Source organism: Brachyistius frenatus, unplaced genomic scaffold, assembly GCF_029030835.1.
Source record: "Brachyistius frenatus isolate BFR_SWC_R1_liver_20210118 unplaced genomic scaffold, ASM2903083v1 Contig_19, whole genome shotgun sequence".
Classification (NCBI taxonomy): domain Eukaryota; kingdom Metazoa; phylum Chordata; class Actinopteri; family Embiotocidae; genus Brachyistius; species Brachyistius frenatus.
The window spans coordinates 2,652,774-2,668,859 of record NW_027210618.1 but is presented as its reverse complement, the minus strand read 5'-3'; the positions used below and the strand labels follow the sequence as shown (position 1 = coordinate 2,668,859).

Sequence of the window (16,086 nt, the reverse complement as noted above, 5' to 3'; positions counted from 1 at the left end):
AGACTGACCTACTCGCAGCTCCTGACCGAAGACTGTCCTTTCTCCCAGCGCCGAACAGTTCCAGCGTCCATATCGGAACTGGTATTGACACTCATTGATGCCCATCTGGGCGCCTTCGCCCACAACAATGATGGCGTCTGGGCGGCTCTGGCAGATGGCCCGCTGGCGAGGTGCCAGCCCCGGAATCTTGTTGCAGATGATGTTGGCACCCAGAGCCACCACCGAGGACAGGGCCCTGCCAAAGTAAGAGAAACGCACCATCACACACACAGACATGGATTCATACACACACATCAACAGGAACACAGACACATGCACACAAAGATGCATGCATGGTTGCACACAAACACACACACAAACAAACTCAGTTAGAACATTGAGAGGATGGTCAGACTGACTCACTTATGTGAGACTCTCCAGAACAAGGTTTAATTCAACCAATGATTGATGCACATTCCGTAGTGAAGTGAAAGCTGCACTGTATGAAAGTATTGCTATTTAATGGATTAGAGGTAAATCAAAAACCTGAAAACTTAATCCAGTGTAAAACATTTTAAAGACGAGGAAACTTGCAAAAACAGCCCAGAGAGAGAAAACAAGATGCTGACTTGCCTACTGACAACACCATTCCACCCTGGGTTGGATGATGGGAGTTTGAGTAACAACTTGGGGTTTGTGTGTTAATTGTTAGGTAACATAGTGGCGTGAACAGTTTGCCAGAATGTAATATAAATACAGTATGTACACTTGCTCAGTGTCTTCACCCCAAATGTCACACAAAATATTATTTCTTGTGATTTCTGTAATTATGTGTTTGAAACGTCCTCAGGTTGTAAAGTGCTGCCTATAAATTTCATGAGACTGATTTTACTTTGGCCACATCCTCGGACTGGTTTGCATGGAAAATATGTCAAATTTTCAACACTGGTTTCCTTAACTCACTGGTATTAATCTGTTATGTAGTAAATGACACACCTCCTTCTCAGTTCTCAGAAAGACTTCAACACGTCTGATCGCTCCATGTGATAATATAAAAGCATATGTTGGAGATGGCTTTGCAACCGCTGAGAAAACCAAAACAGATTATGACCAAACAAAGCGCTGACTTTCTCCAAGATTCTGTTTATAGCCCTCAAAACCATGTAGATACATACTTTTCAAACATGTCAGGAACAGGGAGTCATAAATGAGCGTGGAGGCCAGCACCGCCTTTGAAGTATGACGTCGACCTCCAAAGGCTTGACCACAAACGGGGCAAACTAACGCAGGCAAGTTGTGTGTCAGCGAAAAGCAACGGCAGTGTATAAGGGGTGAAATGGAAGAATGGGTGAGGGGGAGAAAAAAACAGAGTCCTGTGGATGTACTGTAGATTCTAGTTCGCAGCACTGTTAGTAAGGGACCCCAGACTAAGAAAAAATATTTGATCGCTGATTAGAAATCACTCTTATACAACTGTGTTCTCTTTTTTTGTTTTTGCATGAACACAGAACAAACAAACAAAACAAAAAATCCCAATTTCAAATAAATTCTAAGAGCAGCGAGACGAGTATCTGTTGCCAAACTGAGGACTGCACGCATTCTCTTCGTCTTGCAGTCAGGGGAGCGCACTGAAGCAAAAAAGAAGGAGCATTGTGTATGCTATTGATTTTGCAAACCATGCTGTCAAAAGATAGCTAAGAACATTTATATAATTACAGTAAACATGTTAAGATGTGTATTTCCAAGTAAAAAGAGCATCATAAGCCAGATGGTGATTAGAAAAAGAGCATCATTCATTTTGGTCTGCAAAACATGTGTATCACTACACCAACAGCCAACTGAATGCCGTAATATCTAAAAATTTAAAAATTAAAATTAAATGTCCTTTAAGAAACAAGACATTCATCAGGTGCATTCCATGTCCACAGGAAACACTCTGCAGCCCACTGCTGCTTTCAATCCCTCTTTGCTCTCTCTCTCTCTCTCTCTCTCTCTGGAGGCTCGAACTCCTCTGACCCTCCGTGACCCTCTGCTGTATATGCGGTTGTTCATGGCAACGTTGACATCCAGTCCTTACAAACCAAAAGGGGAGGCTCATTAGGACAAGTCATTTCCTACTGGAGAAATTCACTTTCTTGCATAATGAATGTTTGGGATGAATAGAGTTGGTTTGTTTGTATAAATCCAAAGGCAATAAAATTATATTTTAGCTGAAAATCCAATAAGACAGCACACTGATATTTTTCCAGGTGTGACAAACAGAGCTCTCAATAGCCTCCTCTCGTGGCAGTTTGTCATGTCCTTCACCTGCTAATTCAGACTCCCAGTCCTTCCACCGGCAACCCAAACCATCTGACAAGCACCAAACAGAGAATTCCACAGCTAAGCTTTTAAATCCCTGCATCATCAAAGTGCACAAATGTGATTCTGTTTGCTTAGCGTACACTCTGTGTATGCCAGGAGCTTGGGGATAGCTCCCCCACAGTCACACAGATAGGCCGTCCCATCAGATAGGCCGTCAACAGAAAGTCAGACGACACGCACAAAACGTCACAGACGTGGTCTGTTGAGCTGCCGCAGTTGTTTGTCAATGACTGTCAAGTTTATCCGAAACATGGGCGACGATTTCACGTTTTGTGTTTGGATACATGGTGCACATTGTGTGGTGTTTATTACTGACCATTTCATGATTCTGACTTTGTGGTAACAACGTAGAGAGATGAGGATTTTTTGTGTGTGTGTGTGTGTGTGTGCAAAGCAGCAGGTGGCACGAGGCTTGCACACATAACGCACAGTCCATAAACAAGAAATTGAAGGTAAAGCTGAAACATTTAATGGCAACATTCGGGTGACATGTTCTTGTGCATTTGACCATAAATTTATTCCATTTTTTTTAAGTTACAATAAGTGCGCACGAGGGTTTTTGGCGACTATGTTTTCACATTTCAACAAAGAGGTGATGCATTTTTTTTTTTTTTCATCAGTAATTACAGCATATTTTTGTGTTAATGTCTGTTAAATTAATCACAAAACATGAAAAAGCCAGCTTCAAATGAAACGTCGGCCTTTGTGTGTGTGACTTGACACACAGACAAGAACTTTCATCTTTACCAATGTCAGTTGTGAAAAGCTTTCAGATTCCATCACTGCTCTGTGTGGCCTTGAGAGAAACTATATTCTACGTCATGGCATGCAGCGTGCTTACAGCCACCTACTCCATCACATGGAACACTTTGAATTTGACACACTATTAAGCTCCCGGGCTTGCATCTTCTACCGAGGAATGCACTCTCAAAAATGCCTGAGACGCAACTTAACTAAGTCAAGTGAATAAATACTTTTCCAAGAGCAGGAAAGTTTCTGTTATTTTAGGGCTGAATATGATTTTTTTTCCTCTTTTGCTGTTCATTTAAAAAAAAAAAAAAAAAAAATTAACCGTAAGATGAGCGTAGGACTGAAGCTTTTTAATTGAAAACAAAATCCTATCTAAATCGGTTTTGTCTGCACCGGAGCACTGGTTAGGCCGGTGAGATATAAACAAAACAGATTATTACCTTTGGAATATAAAATATGAGATTCCTACACGCTTGAGTGTGAGGTGTGCAGTGGCCCCAAAGCTCTACATGGACAGACACTTTGGCTCACGGCTCATTTGCTATATACACAGCTCTACAAATTTTGCAGTTTAACATGCCAAAATGTAATTTTTTTGTAGTTTTGAGGGAAGGATATTATTTTGAATCCATATTTAAATAGTCTCTTTATAACATATTCAGCGGCTAATGCTCAACAGAAAACATACTTAAATAATCAAAATAAACAATGCTATGTAGCTTTGATGTGCAAGCCATCACTATACTTAGTAGTGTAGCCCACTTTTAACTGAAAACCAAAAACCACATCTATTTCAGCATCAGGTTTGGGGTCTCCGGGCAGCAAAGGCAGGAGCGAGGGAGCATTGGTGAGTAATTATTTTGGAAACTTTCAGAAAGCCAGTGTTCTCCTGCAAGAGATTTCTCGTTTAATTCAAAGCCGCAATGCATTACAGTGTCAATCACGTGCATGTTGCAGAGAGATATTTTAAGATGTGGGTTAAAATGATAACATCGAGATGCACAGAATTAACGAGAGATGAGGTAATGCGCGGCGATAATCGTTCACACGCTCTGACAGGTTAACAGTTGCTGGCATGCGCAGAAAACGGCACGTATTATTTTAAACCTTCCTCACAAGGAAAAAGGCAGAATTTCTGCATCCAATTGTCTTGAACATCTCTGCCACTCTGTGGCCAAAATGAATCCATGTAGCAGTTACCCAAAAAAAAAAGTGTTTTATTTTTCAGATTTTGTGAAAATGTTTAAACACAAACCACCGCTACTCACAATGACGCGCTCATCCGCGTGGAAACGGCATATTACGAGCTTTTCAACTAATTAGTGCATTCCCACGTGGATCGTTTCCCGGCGATGTTTCCACTCATGAGTGTTCTCTGTTGCATTTTACGCGTGTATAACGTGAAAACTGTGTGATAAATGTGCGAGAATTTAATTGACGTTGCTGCCTAACTTTTGTCACGCCTGCTCCCGGTACTATTTTAAAGTTTGGTTACACGTTACAAACAACTTAAACTGAATTTTCAGCCTGTGGATGCGCGAAGCTGAAACGAAATCATCTCATGAACTGCGTTAAATGGTTAGGGCAAAAGGAAATATAGCCTGTTGTCCAACAAGGAGGTTGTACATGAGTAAAACCAAACCGTGTGTCTTCCCGTTGCTGAGGATGAGAGCGCGCGCTGTCGGAAGTTAATTAAGGCACCGTTAATTGGCTCAAACTTACAGGTAGCTGCCGCTCGTCAGGATCAGGAAGATCTGCGGGTAGTAGACTGACAGCAGTACACTGCGCGACGAGAGGATGATCATGATGACATTGAGCAAATGGCCACGCTCGGATTGAGTGAGACGACGCGGACAGGATGAAAGAAAAACTCCCTTAATTCCCGGCTTAATGTCCCTTTCGCCCAAAATCAAAAAAGAACTTGCTGTGCGTCTCCTCGTCTTTGGTGCGGTGGCTCTACGCAGCTCCAAGCTCCCAGGGCCGTGTGTGCGCTGAGATTGGCTCTGTCATCTCTCAGCAGCGGAGGCTGTTACACAGTACTGTGGGTTCCCGAGCCGGAATGATGATGGTTTTAGGGATTTTGCATGGCAGAAAAGTGCCTCTCTCCACTCTCATGAGAGTCGTGCCTGCCATTGGGCAGGGAGAGACACTGCTATCCGCCCACTTTGCCACAACGGGACAATAGGGTGACACTGATCCGATCCCCGTTGGACGTGCAGGAGGTTTCATTCATCATCACCCCCCCACCCCTCCCCCCACCCCCACTACCACCACCCAACCCAACATCCAGCTAAAAATAAACAAACATAGACGCAGGCTGCTTGAGCCTCACACCATCACAGCTCCATGTGCAAAAAAAAATCTGTACATTTCTTTGGCAGGATGTGTGATTTTTTTTTTAATCAACAAGTTGGTGTCAAATTAAAGCAGTGAATGTATGTATCGGTATGGATGTCTGGGTGAGCGCCCGTGTAAAGCCTCTACACTGTTGAGAATAATTTTACCTGCTATGACTTTCTTATAACATTCTTTAGACTTTTTTTATGTCCCACAGTAAGTGTTCCTGTAATATTTCCTTATAAACACAAATCTGATTGTGCTACTTAAATATCTGTTTCAGTGACCTTCTTAGTTTCTGTGGGAAAACATTAATATTTCTATTGAGGTCTGAAATATCTCTTCATGGCATTTAATGGCTGTCATCTTATAATATTCGAACATTCATTTTGAGACCCTGCTGACAAAAAGAGTTGTTGGATAAAATCTGTAAAGGCATAAAACTAGGTGTTCCTCAAGATTGGATGTGAGCAGAGAAATAAAATAGGCTATTTGAAGAGATTTCTGTCGCCTCAGCATCGTGACTCTCACTCAACACCTGCAAGCTCCAGCTATTGTAAATGAAGAGGGTACCATGAAAGGTTTAAGCCGGAGTAAAGAGGATGGAAGGAATGAGCAACTGCTCGGGATTAGTAAACACGAAGATGGGTGACTTTTACCCCATAATGGAGTTACTGTCATGCGATAAGAGCATGTGGGGGACTTGAAGTCGGTTCTCACAGGGAGGGCTGACACTGCTCGTTTGATTCATTGTGTCTGCAGTAATCAATTCAACGGCCCTAAAGATGTATGTGCTTAATCAGTCTGTTTTTAGTCTAAAATATATGACTGATATCACCTTTTATTTCACTTAGGCTACTTCAAATTATTTCATGCGTAATTGGTTACAATTAATCCTGACAGCAAATGTAAAAACAAAGAACTCTTGATGAATAATTTGTTACAGGGAGAAAAGTACAAAAAAACACAAAAAAAAACACATATTTTTATATGTATTAGGTGGGGTTACCCTCCACTGCATTGTAATTTATCAGGTAGTTGCATCAGAGGGCCCCTGGTTATTTTAAGTTAAAGTTTAGGTTTCATCAGGGGCATCATCCAAATAACACGTCTTTCTTTCCAGCTGACTGAACATTTCAAAGGAAGACAATATTTAGTCACTAACTTACACGTTAAAAAAAAAAAAGGGACATACAAGATTCGATCCTTTGCAATGAGTCTAAAATGTGTCATATATGATCATGCTTGGGAGGCACTGCTGTGCAGGGAAGGTAGGAATAGACGTCCTTCTGTGTTCATGCATCAAGGTGAAGTATTGCAAAACAGGTAAAAACTCCGTCTGGGCAATGGAATGTGGAAATACAACTCAAGTCTGCCGCTATTAATGAAGGTATGCAGGGGTGAGCTGGATCTGGAGCAGAGACAGCGGATCAAATGATCTTGTGCGACAAAAGGGGGAAGGAGTCTCATGAGGTGAACTAAATAACAAATGAATGCGAATCGATCCTGCTGTCTGTTGGCATGAGACCTGATCTCACAACATATTCCACCGAGGCAGGCGTTTGGATGTAATGGTTAAAATATTTTATAAATACACCTGATGAAAACTTTTTTTTTTTAATTTTTTTTTTTATCACAGTCTGAGGTGAGAGGGCAGAGGAAGCTTACGTCTCAAGTGTTTATTTGGCACAGTGTCGCAGTGGATTTCATATGCAGTTTTGCGCATGTGAAGAAAATGCGTGTAACGAGAGGTAATAAAAACTCACCCAAGTCTGAGGTATATGATGCCAAAACACAGGAACACGTAGAGACTCCGCTTTCGGAGGGGTTTGTGCATGATCGTTACCACTTTGTCCAGAGGCCATGCACTGTAACGTGAAGTGTCTACGCTTTTCGTTCACATTGGCAGCTTTCCTAACCCTTCCAGATGCACGTAGACCGTCGATTTTTCGCGGCATCCAGCTGAAGCTCCGTAGAAATCTTCGACCGTGTGAAATCCATGGTCCACGTACAGGTGAGATGCTGATGACGACCTGAGAGGTGGCTAAGAACTCCAAAATGAAACTTGAGAGAGGGTCGGGCTTGAAAGGTGAATAAGTTCTTAGAGGAAGTGCCTCCTTTTCGTCCTTACTTTGACGGTAGAGCCTAATTAACAATTCCCATTTGCTGCGCCTTGAAGGTAGAAGAAAAAAAAACCTAGTCGCGCATACTGCAGTGCCCTACAAACCCCGTGGGTCTTTGCCATGTTCAAACCTCACATCTCTCCCTATTTCTGTTCTTTGAAGACATCCTAAACTCAGACCTTATGACTAACTAACAGCAGCCAGGTAGTCTAATACAGGTAACAAAAGGGCTGTGCGCCTCTTCCTCCTCCTCCTCCAGCATGGATAAGCAGGGAATGGGACGGGCTTCCAGACTGAGCTCAACACGTGTAGTTGTTGTACAGAAAACTAAAAGGCACCAAGTGAAATGGCCTTTTATAGGCCTGCAGCCCAGGCTATGGGTTGCAACATTGGGCATTGCCCCACCAGTGTGGGCTTCCAGGATGGGCTATACCACAACAGTAAAACCCATAAAATCAAACAGATGAGGGAAGGCTTTCCAGCTGTTTGACTACAAAATACCACTGCATGAGTAATAATGACTAATAATAATGATCTGGCATCCCGATAGATATGTCTCAGTGAGACTCTGTCAGTCACCATGATCAACAGTGCAATGCATGAGAAAACAACATAAACAAAACATCAATATTCCCATTTCTTGGGTTTGACTCAGGGTGATGTGAATTTTGAACAGATGTTTAGAATATGGAGTCAACTCCTGTGGGAGCGATTATATGACTAAGAAGACTCCCTCTGGTGGCAACAAGACACTGTTGAACTGATCTAACGTACAGAGATGAACTTCTTCAGACTCATTTTTCAAGAATGAAATACAGTGTGGGCACTTCACACAACTGTTTAAAGTTTTAATCTGAATTAAGGAATAAGGAATCATTTTTCATCCTGACACTTAGAATTCATTTGATACATTGTAGTGAACTTTTAAGTGTTTCATGCAGCAGCTTCACATTTAAATATAGTTGCGGGCCTTTCCATACATTTTACCAAATGAAAGGCAACTACATTTAATTTAAGGAAAAACACTGGTTTATCAATTCCTCTAAAGTTACAGAGTTAAAGGAGAGGAAGTCTTATTGTGTGAAGAATATCATAAATGCAAAGTGCTTTTGACATGGTAACATAAATATTTACTTCACCGTTGTTTTTTAATCAACACCACTTACATGTCTTGATATTGTCGTGTTTGAATTCACACACGGTGAGAAAATTTCACTAAAAGTGCCATTTTAACTCGGTACCTAATTATCACTGCCTCAATTTTTCCTATCAAATTTCTGCTAAATGTTTAGATTTAGGTCTTTTGTTGTATGAAGAATATTAAAAAGGCCAATGTTATTTTGTTAGGGCTACTATGGCCATCGATTTTACCGATAGCAGCCAACTCAGTCTCACATCTAAATGTAAAATACATCGACATGCACATAAGGTGCCTTAGGTTTTGACACTCTGCCTTGCTAGTCAGAAATCTAAGGAACCCCTTGTTCTTCTTCTCTTAAAATGTTATGGTCTTAATACTGTTTCTTAAAAGAACACATAAACCATCAATTCAGTATATTTCCAAGAAACTACATGAAAAACGGCTAACGTGTTGTAATAATGATGGCATAAACTAAAATTACAGACATGAGCTATCTGAGCACAGAGACTGCCGGGCTGTTGTTCACCACGAGAAACAGACAAAACCGCAGAGACCTTTGTTTCAAGACATCCCTGCATTGTGGTTTTAAGGCCTTTTCCTTCAAAACATGCCCATCAAAATTCCAGATGGATTTTAGAAATAATGAAAGTCAACATGCAGGCCTAGGGTGACATAAAAAAGACATGTATTTGATGTCTACCCTGTAAAAGATGGTCTTGTTTGTCTTCAAATGTATATAACTCATAGGCCTGTTTAGTTTAATTAAAATGTTCAAAGGACCAAGTCTTTTTTTATTGAAGCAGGATCAAGACCAGGGACAGTGTGCGTCAGCGTTATTTGTCACCCGCCATTGTCATTACAGACATGTCACACACATCCACACTCGCGCGTGGTCGGCGAACACATCCGTGTGCACGCTAACACACATTATCTGTCTTCTCCGTGTCCACACATACAGTAAGCATGCATGCAGACCCACAAATCACATCATAGACACAAGCACTGCGGACACACACAGAGACTCGCTCACACACTGTAGCACTTGGGTGGTATGTGGAGGATCTTGTGACACACTGTTTATTTAACTTCAAAAAGCTGAGGCAGGGATGAGAGCATTTGGGTCAGCGAGGACATATCAATCTGAGTAAGTCATATGCCACATCACTGTCTATGCTTTACGCTGCATTACAGGCCATTGTATTTGGAATATTTCCACTTCCAGTGTCCTGAAAGGCAATCACTGTCCTCTTCGCTCTGTACTTACCCTGTGCTCAGTCTGCTCTATTACTTTAATAAGTGTCAGCCAAGCCTTTTCAAGATTGCACCATTGTGTATCTGCTCCTTTTCATCTGCATGCACTCTTCCCAAACTGTGGAAGGGAAAATGTTGGGAAGAAGGGGGAAAAAAGAAAGGGATCATATTTTGGCGAGCATGGGATGATATGTCGCACTGTCTTTTTGAATATTATTAAGTACTCTTGACCGACAACTAAATAAGAAAACCCACCGGTTGCCCATGTGTTTGCATGGGAGCTGGTTCAGCTGGAAACAGTGAGAGGGCTGAAATGCAGAGCGTGCCAAACCACGGAGTGGCGTCTGGGGCTGGGTCCACCACATCTACGCTGGGCCCCAGGCAAGAGGGGGAAATGGCTATATTGCACTCGCAAAGTCCCCCTTTCCATCTCCATCAGACATCTCCCTCTAACTCTGTTCTTCTTGACTTTAACACTTCCCTCGATGACCAAAGCTCAGACTTACTTTTGGATATGATGCAGTAAAAAGATGCAACCCCAGATAAAGGGGATTCGCAGAAGTATGCTGAGAGAAAGTGACCTTTTCTCCTCACACATCTAGCTGTGGGGTCAAAGGTTAAACCAACCCCACCACTCCCCCCATCCTGACCAATGAGTTTGACCTCTCTTCCATTCAGCCACAGCTGTGCGTAAGGACAGAGGGTGCGGTCTGATTAATTCCTCGACATGTCCACTGATAAAACAGGTCCTGAGTGCCTCGTTTGTGTGCCTGTGCGTGCACACACAGATCTGCCAGGCTGGGGCTGCATGTGTCCCAGCCTGCTTCTCACTGGCTGATTAGCCCAGGCTGAAATGCTGCACCATGCTCTGTTGATGGAAGGCAGGTTTTCTGAGGGTTGGTCCCTCTCAATAGTGTCCAATACCACTTGTGGCGCTTGTATATGAAGTTTGAACTGAAGCTCAAAGAGAGAGCCATGTTTTTTCTCATGTTAAAACCATCAAACACTAATTTGCAATGTTGCTGTTTTAAATGGGGTTCACTTCTTAGCAAGGCCGCTAGCCAAACTGTCATGGGTGTTTTCCTGATCGGGCCAGGCCTCTGAGACAGAACAGGGAGGCAGGATCACTTTATCCAAATCTGACAGACTGGGACACTATGCCAAAGCTTTAGCCCCTATTTAAGAGCGCACTCAGTAAAATGAATGAAAGGACATAGAGGAAAGAAAAGAGTCCAGTTTCAAGTTGGACAGGCTTTAGAATGGCTGAGATTAGGATTTGTTGCTACTGTGCCATGTGTCTAGACCTGACTCACGAGTGAGTGACTTTAGCTACCTATGTAAGTTTTCACAAACGTAATATAATATACACTTGACAATTAGTGCGTGCGATAGTTCAGCAGGAACACAAACTACTAGAACAGATCTTAGTGCCACTATCAGCAACATTTGCCACTCACAGGAAAACATAACTGATGGTTGTTTTTTCTGTCTTTATGTTTACTGTCCAAACACTTCTGATTTACAGGCTAATATTTGCTAATGAGTAAGAAGCACAAGAAAGTATAATCAGAAAAATATGTCTGTCTGCTTTATTTGTCCATTTATCATCTGTTATTCACCAGGGAATTCATTCATTTAAAAAGTGTTTTTAGATGAATCTCCTCATCTTTTCTTTCCCAAATGTCTGAAACAATAAACTAAAAAAACAGATTTAAGACTTGATGCTGTTTGGGGGATTTAAATATTCGTTTAAAAAGTTAGAAATTAAGTTTTATCCATGTCAGATCACAAAATCATAAACGGCTGTGCTCACAGACTTATACACGCAGTATTATGTATACAGCCACGTACTGCACATCCTCTGAATCCCTCACAGAGTGCAGCATCAATGCTCCCGATTCTTCAAAAAGATCTGATTGGCCTGACTGCTCTGAGCAAACAATTTCTATTCAGATGTATGAATTGAAATCAGATGGACAGGAGGCCTGTGTGCCACAGTCTGGAGAAGGGCCTGTCAGTTGAAATGAGAATGAGATGTCCATGACGGGACATGTGTCCTGGGCTCTAGAGACATGCGGTAGACAGCGGAATGCATTACGGGTACATTACTGTTGTTTTTGAATTCCTCTGTATCATATTCTGAGGGGATCATGCAATTTTTTTGTTTTTATTTAACATTTATCTGACCAATAGATTAAAATCAGTTTTGGACGGTGCCGTCTCGGCAAAGACTTACAATACAATAGAATAGACTAAACACAAAAAGCTAAATTTACACATTAAGAGAAACACAGAAAAAAAAAATCATCGATCAAAATCAACAACAACAATAAAAGATTGATGTTACAAAAAGAAATACATCGACCACATTCAGTTTCCTTGGTCAGAGAATGGAACCCTAGCATTTACATTCACCATAAAATCTGACAGACATATGGCTTGTGTCTGGAAGACCCCAGACCTTGTGTGCAGTGGAGCGAAGACAAGCAATACTCTCTGTTGCCCTCTAATAAGCCTGAGGATATGAGAAAAGGTCTGAGAACAGAGAAAGTCCACGTCAGTTTGGCACTTTGGACAGGACCTCGACTGAAATATTAATATGACATGTTCCCTGTGTCCAGAAGCAACAATTCAACTGAATAATTGCTGTTTTGTTTTAAAAGAAGGCAGCTTTGTGAGAAAATTGAATCAGAAAAGCATTGATGATATAAAACAGTAAGTTTGAGGTTTGCTTTAGGACATTAAGAGACTCCAATGTCGTCTATAAAACTTTAAATAACTATCTTTCGTCATTGATTCACATTTTGGTCTCTGGTTGAAAGCCACTAGTAAATGTTCTGATTTCTGTTTTGGCTCATAGGCAGGAATATTGATGAGATAACATTGCAAAAGTGCATTAGGTGTTAACTTTCCTCCTCTTTCGCTTCACTCTGCGGCTACATCAAATGCATGCTTTGGCGTTGGAGTTTACATACCTGTGAAAGCTAAACAGACTGCATTGACTTAAGGTGTGGCGCTATATTTGTATCTACCCGCAGCTATGGACGGGCACAAGTGCATGGACATGTGCACACGTTCACACACACACACACACACACACACACACACACACACACACACACACACACACACACACACACACACACACACACACACACACATGCAAACCGAGCTCTGAACAGCTGGGAGTGTTTGCAGTGTGAGTGGGCTGTTGGTTCTCCTCTCTGTCTCAAACAATGACCCATGCACTGTCTGTGTTTGCACTGCACCTAACTCAAACAGCGTGCGTTTCCGTCCTCTTGCCATTCAAGCACACTCTGAGGCTTGCTTTTGTGAAGGCTCACACAAACCCGGGAAGGCTTGGCCTCAGGTCGTGCTAAGAAAACAAAGGACCAAGTTCATTGAGAAATCAAGCAGAATTTCAGAAATGCACCTGATACATTTCGGCCCGTGTTTTCTCCTCCAGCAATTGATAATGTTTTGGCATTCCAATCAGGGTCAAAGAGATATTAGCCGTGCACTATTTCATTTTCTTAACAATGGCAGTCACAAAGACAAACCTGCTGTCGGGAAGAAGCTGGTACACCAAGTTCACAAAGCCACTGGAAGCTTTCTGTGCTCAGTTGTAGCGTGGTTAATAAAAACGTGGATAAACAATGAACTCCAGACTGCCTTCAACAAAAAAACATTTTTAAAAGAGCAATATCTTTTATTGTCTTATATTACATCATACATACACTATGAAATTATATTGAAGTTAGATTAGCTTCAAACAGAGCAACCTTGCTTCTCATTTTATCGGAATTTCATTACTCTGCTGATGAACCCAGAATAAATCACTCTAGATGAGTGCATCAACTACATTGAATGTAATTTTTTTTTTTTTTTTTTTTTTTTTTTTTTTAAGTGTTTGGCTATTCTCAAGCCACTCCATCTCTGCATATATCATTCTCCTCAATCCATTCAGGCTGTTTATCGTCAGCATTTCAGTTGGCAGATTGAGGTTTCTATACCAATGGCCTGATATGTTTGGATATAAGAACACAGTTTTCCTGTTTTGGCACTGTTAGAGAGTCTTTTCATATACCATCCTGACACCAAACACTGGGTATGTAATTTATAAAGGCCATCTGTGGAATTCAGTCCGGCTCACTGATGGTTTGGCGGTTGCATAGTGAGGCCTAATACTGGCCTGATAGACTGCGGTATAAAGAAATGGCACAGAAATGTTTCCTTTACAGTGCTGCCTTTTTCAGGAGGACTGTTGTGAGATGATATTTAAGCTAGATTTATGTTGATATAAGAGAGCAATTAGCTTGACCAATCATCCTTCAAATCACATTGTGGCACATGCCAAGATTTTATGTTATGCAATGGCTATATTTCTCCCAGAGGGTTTCAAGTACATAAAAGAGCCAGTACATTTTTTAAATTTGTTGTAGCTTTTATCAGTTACACAATACGACTGAAGATTTTCCCCTCTATTTTAATTTGATTGAACCTTTAATTAGAAATGAAAAGACTAGAAAATTATTTAATCATGATTGTCCTGGCCAAGGCACCAAGAACAATATTCCATGGATAGTCATACCAAACACATGGCCCATCACATTGGATTAAAAGACATCATTGCATGTCAAACAGAAACCGAAACTAGAAGGGCACTCTGAGAGCAATATGGAAATCTACAACCACAACCCTTATCGTTATCATTATATATTTCCAAAGCTATTGTTATAATGTCAAAATACATTTGCTGAAGCCTTACCTCTCAGCTGTTGTACCAGTTCTCTTCTGTGAAACCACTCCCCATGTGATCCGTAACGACTGTTTGCTGGATTAAGTTTGACCAGATCCATGTGTATCTCCATCACTGGTACCACCGAATGTGGATAATGATATGTAGTCTTCATATTTCCAGAATGGCCTATGTTTTGTCATCAATGAACTTCCCCACCACCTGCTGGATGTTTCAAGTAGTTTTAAATTATATAGCACTAAATCCCAACACAAGTCATCTCAGGGACTTGACATTCTAAAGACCTTACAATATATCAGAGAGAAACCAAACAGTTTAATATTTCCCACGAGCCAGTACTTGGTGACAGTGGGGATGAAAACCCCCTTAACATGAAGGAACCTCAGATAGAACCAGACTATGAGGTGAGCAGCCATCTGCCTCAACCAGGTACCACACGCTTCTGTTTAGGGCTTTCATAGTGTAACCACACCGACCTACCAATAGGGCCTACGTTTTGCCGGTCCTCACCGGCTACTGGGGCCTGATTAACTACGACAGTTGATCTTTTTTTTTTTATGGTGCACAGACCCAATTTAGTAAGCAGGAGAGAGTAGGAGAAGCAGCAGTAAAGACAGAAGCCCTGCTAAGCTAGTGGACGTGAAATAGCATGTTCATACAATTGTCAAAGAATTTTATCACCAAAGGTGCTTGATTAGTTGCCTGGCTGTTGCTTACAGCTTCAGTTTTCTACACTGTCAATACAGTCTGGTAACTTGGCTTGTATTAGCTCAGCCATTTTGAAGGGCGGACCAATCAGTGACCAGTGTCAGTGGTTTAATCATGTTTGTCCTGCCCCTACTTTACTGTGATTGGACAGCTGGTTGCAGTGACCGGAAAAACTCGCACAACGTTCAACATTTAATGCAGAATAAACGCCCAGCACCTCGTCAAACTGCATTAAAACTATTAAAAACAATATGCTGTACTCAGTTAAAAACACTTCGGTGGACTCAGGCCATGGGTAGTTGTAGCGGTGGCGTCCGGTTTCGGCACATATTGACTGGTTAGAATTAACCCGAGGTCTACACCCCCCCGTAAGATGGAAAGAGGACAAACGATTCTCTACGGAGCTTGGTCAGACCCATATTTATGGAGCGAAATTGGGTCTGGTTCGCACCATATTTGATTCGAGAATGCATGTGCTACAATTTGAAATTAGCCGCTGTAAAGACAGTATTGGTGATGATATTTGAGGCAACATAAATCCGTAAACAGCAACACAATAGGTAAAAAGAAGGGGTGCAAAATGCTAAACTGCAACGTCAGACGTGGTACACAGGATCAAGTACAAACGTATGGAATTTAGTAGCCACAATGGCTTATCTTCCTCTGTTGATGAA

General features: G+C 41.6%; 1 protein-coding gene across 2 annotated transcripts in view; it reads right to left on the bottom strand.

Annotated features, from left to right (window-relative positions):
• The window catches only part of wnt7bb (wingless-type MMTV integration site family, member 7Bb), a 34,781-nt gene extending 26,989 nt beyond the window's left edge, over window positions 1-7,792 (bottom strand). The window contains exons 1-2 of one of the 2 annotated variants that reach the window (XM_069695294.1): window positions 7,197-7,792; window positions 9-235 (exon numbers count right to left, since the gene is read on the bottom strand). In XM_069695294.1, the coding sequence (XP_069551395.1) occupies window positions 9-235; window positions 7,197-7,267 (298 nt within the window). In that variant the 5' untranslated portion in view covers window positions 7,268-7,792. Of the gene's footprint in view, window positions 1-8; window positions 236-4,815; window positions 5,186-7,196 lie in introns of those variants that run through there. The other variant, XM_069695293.1, reaches the window with a different exon arrangement.
• Window positions 7,793-16,086: the final 8,294 nt, after the last annotated feature.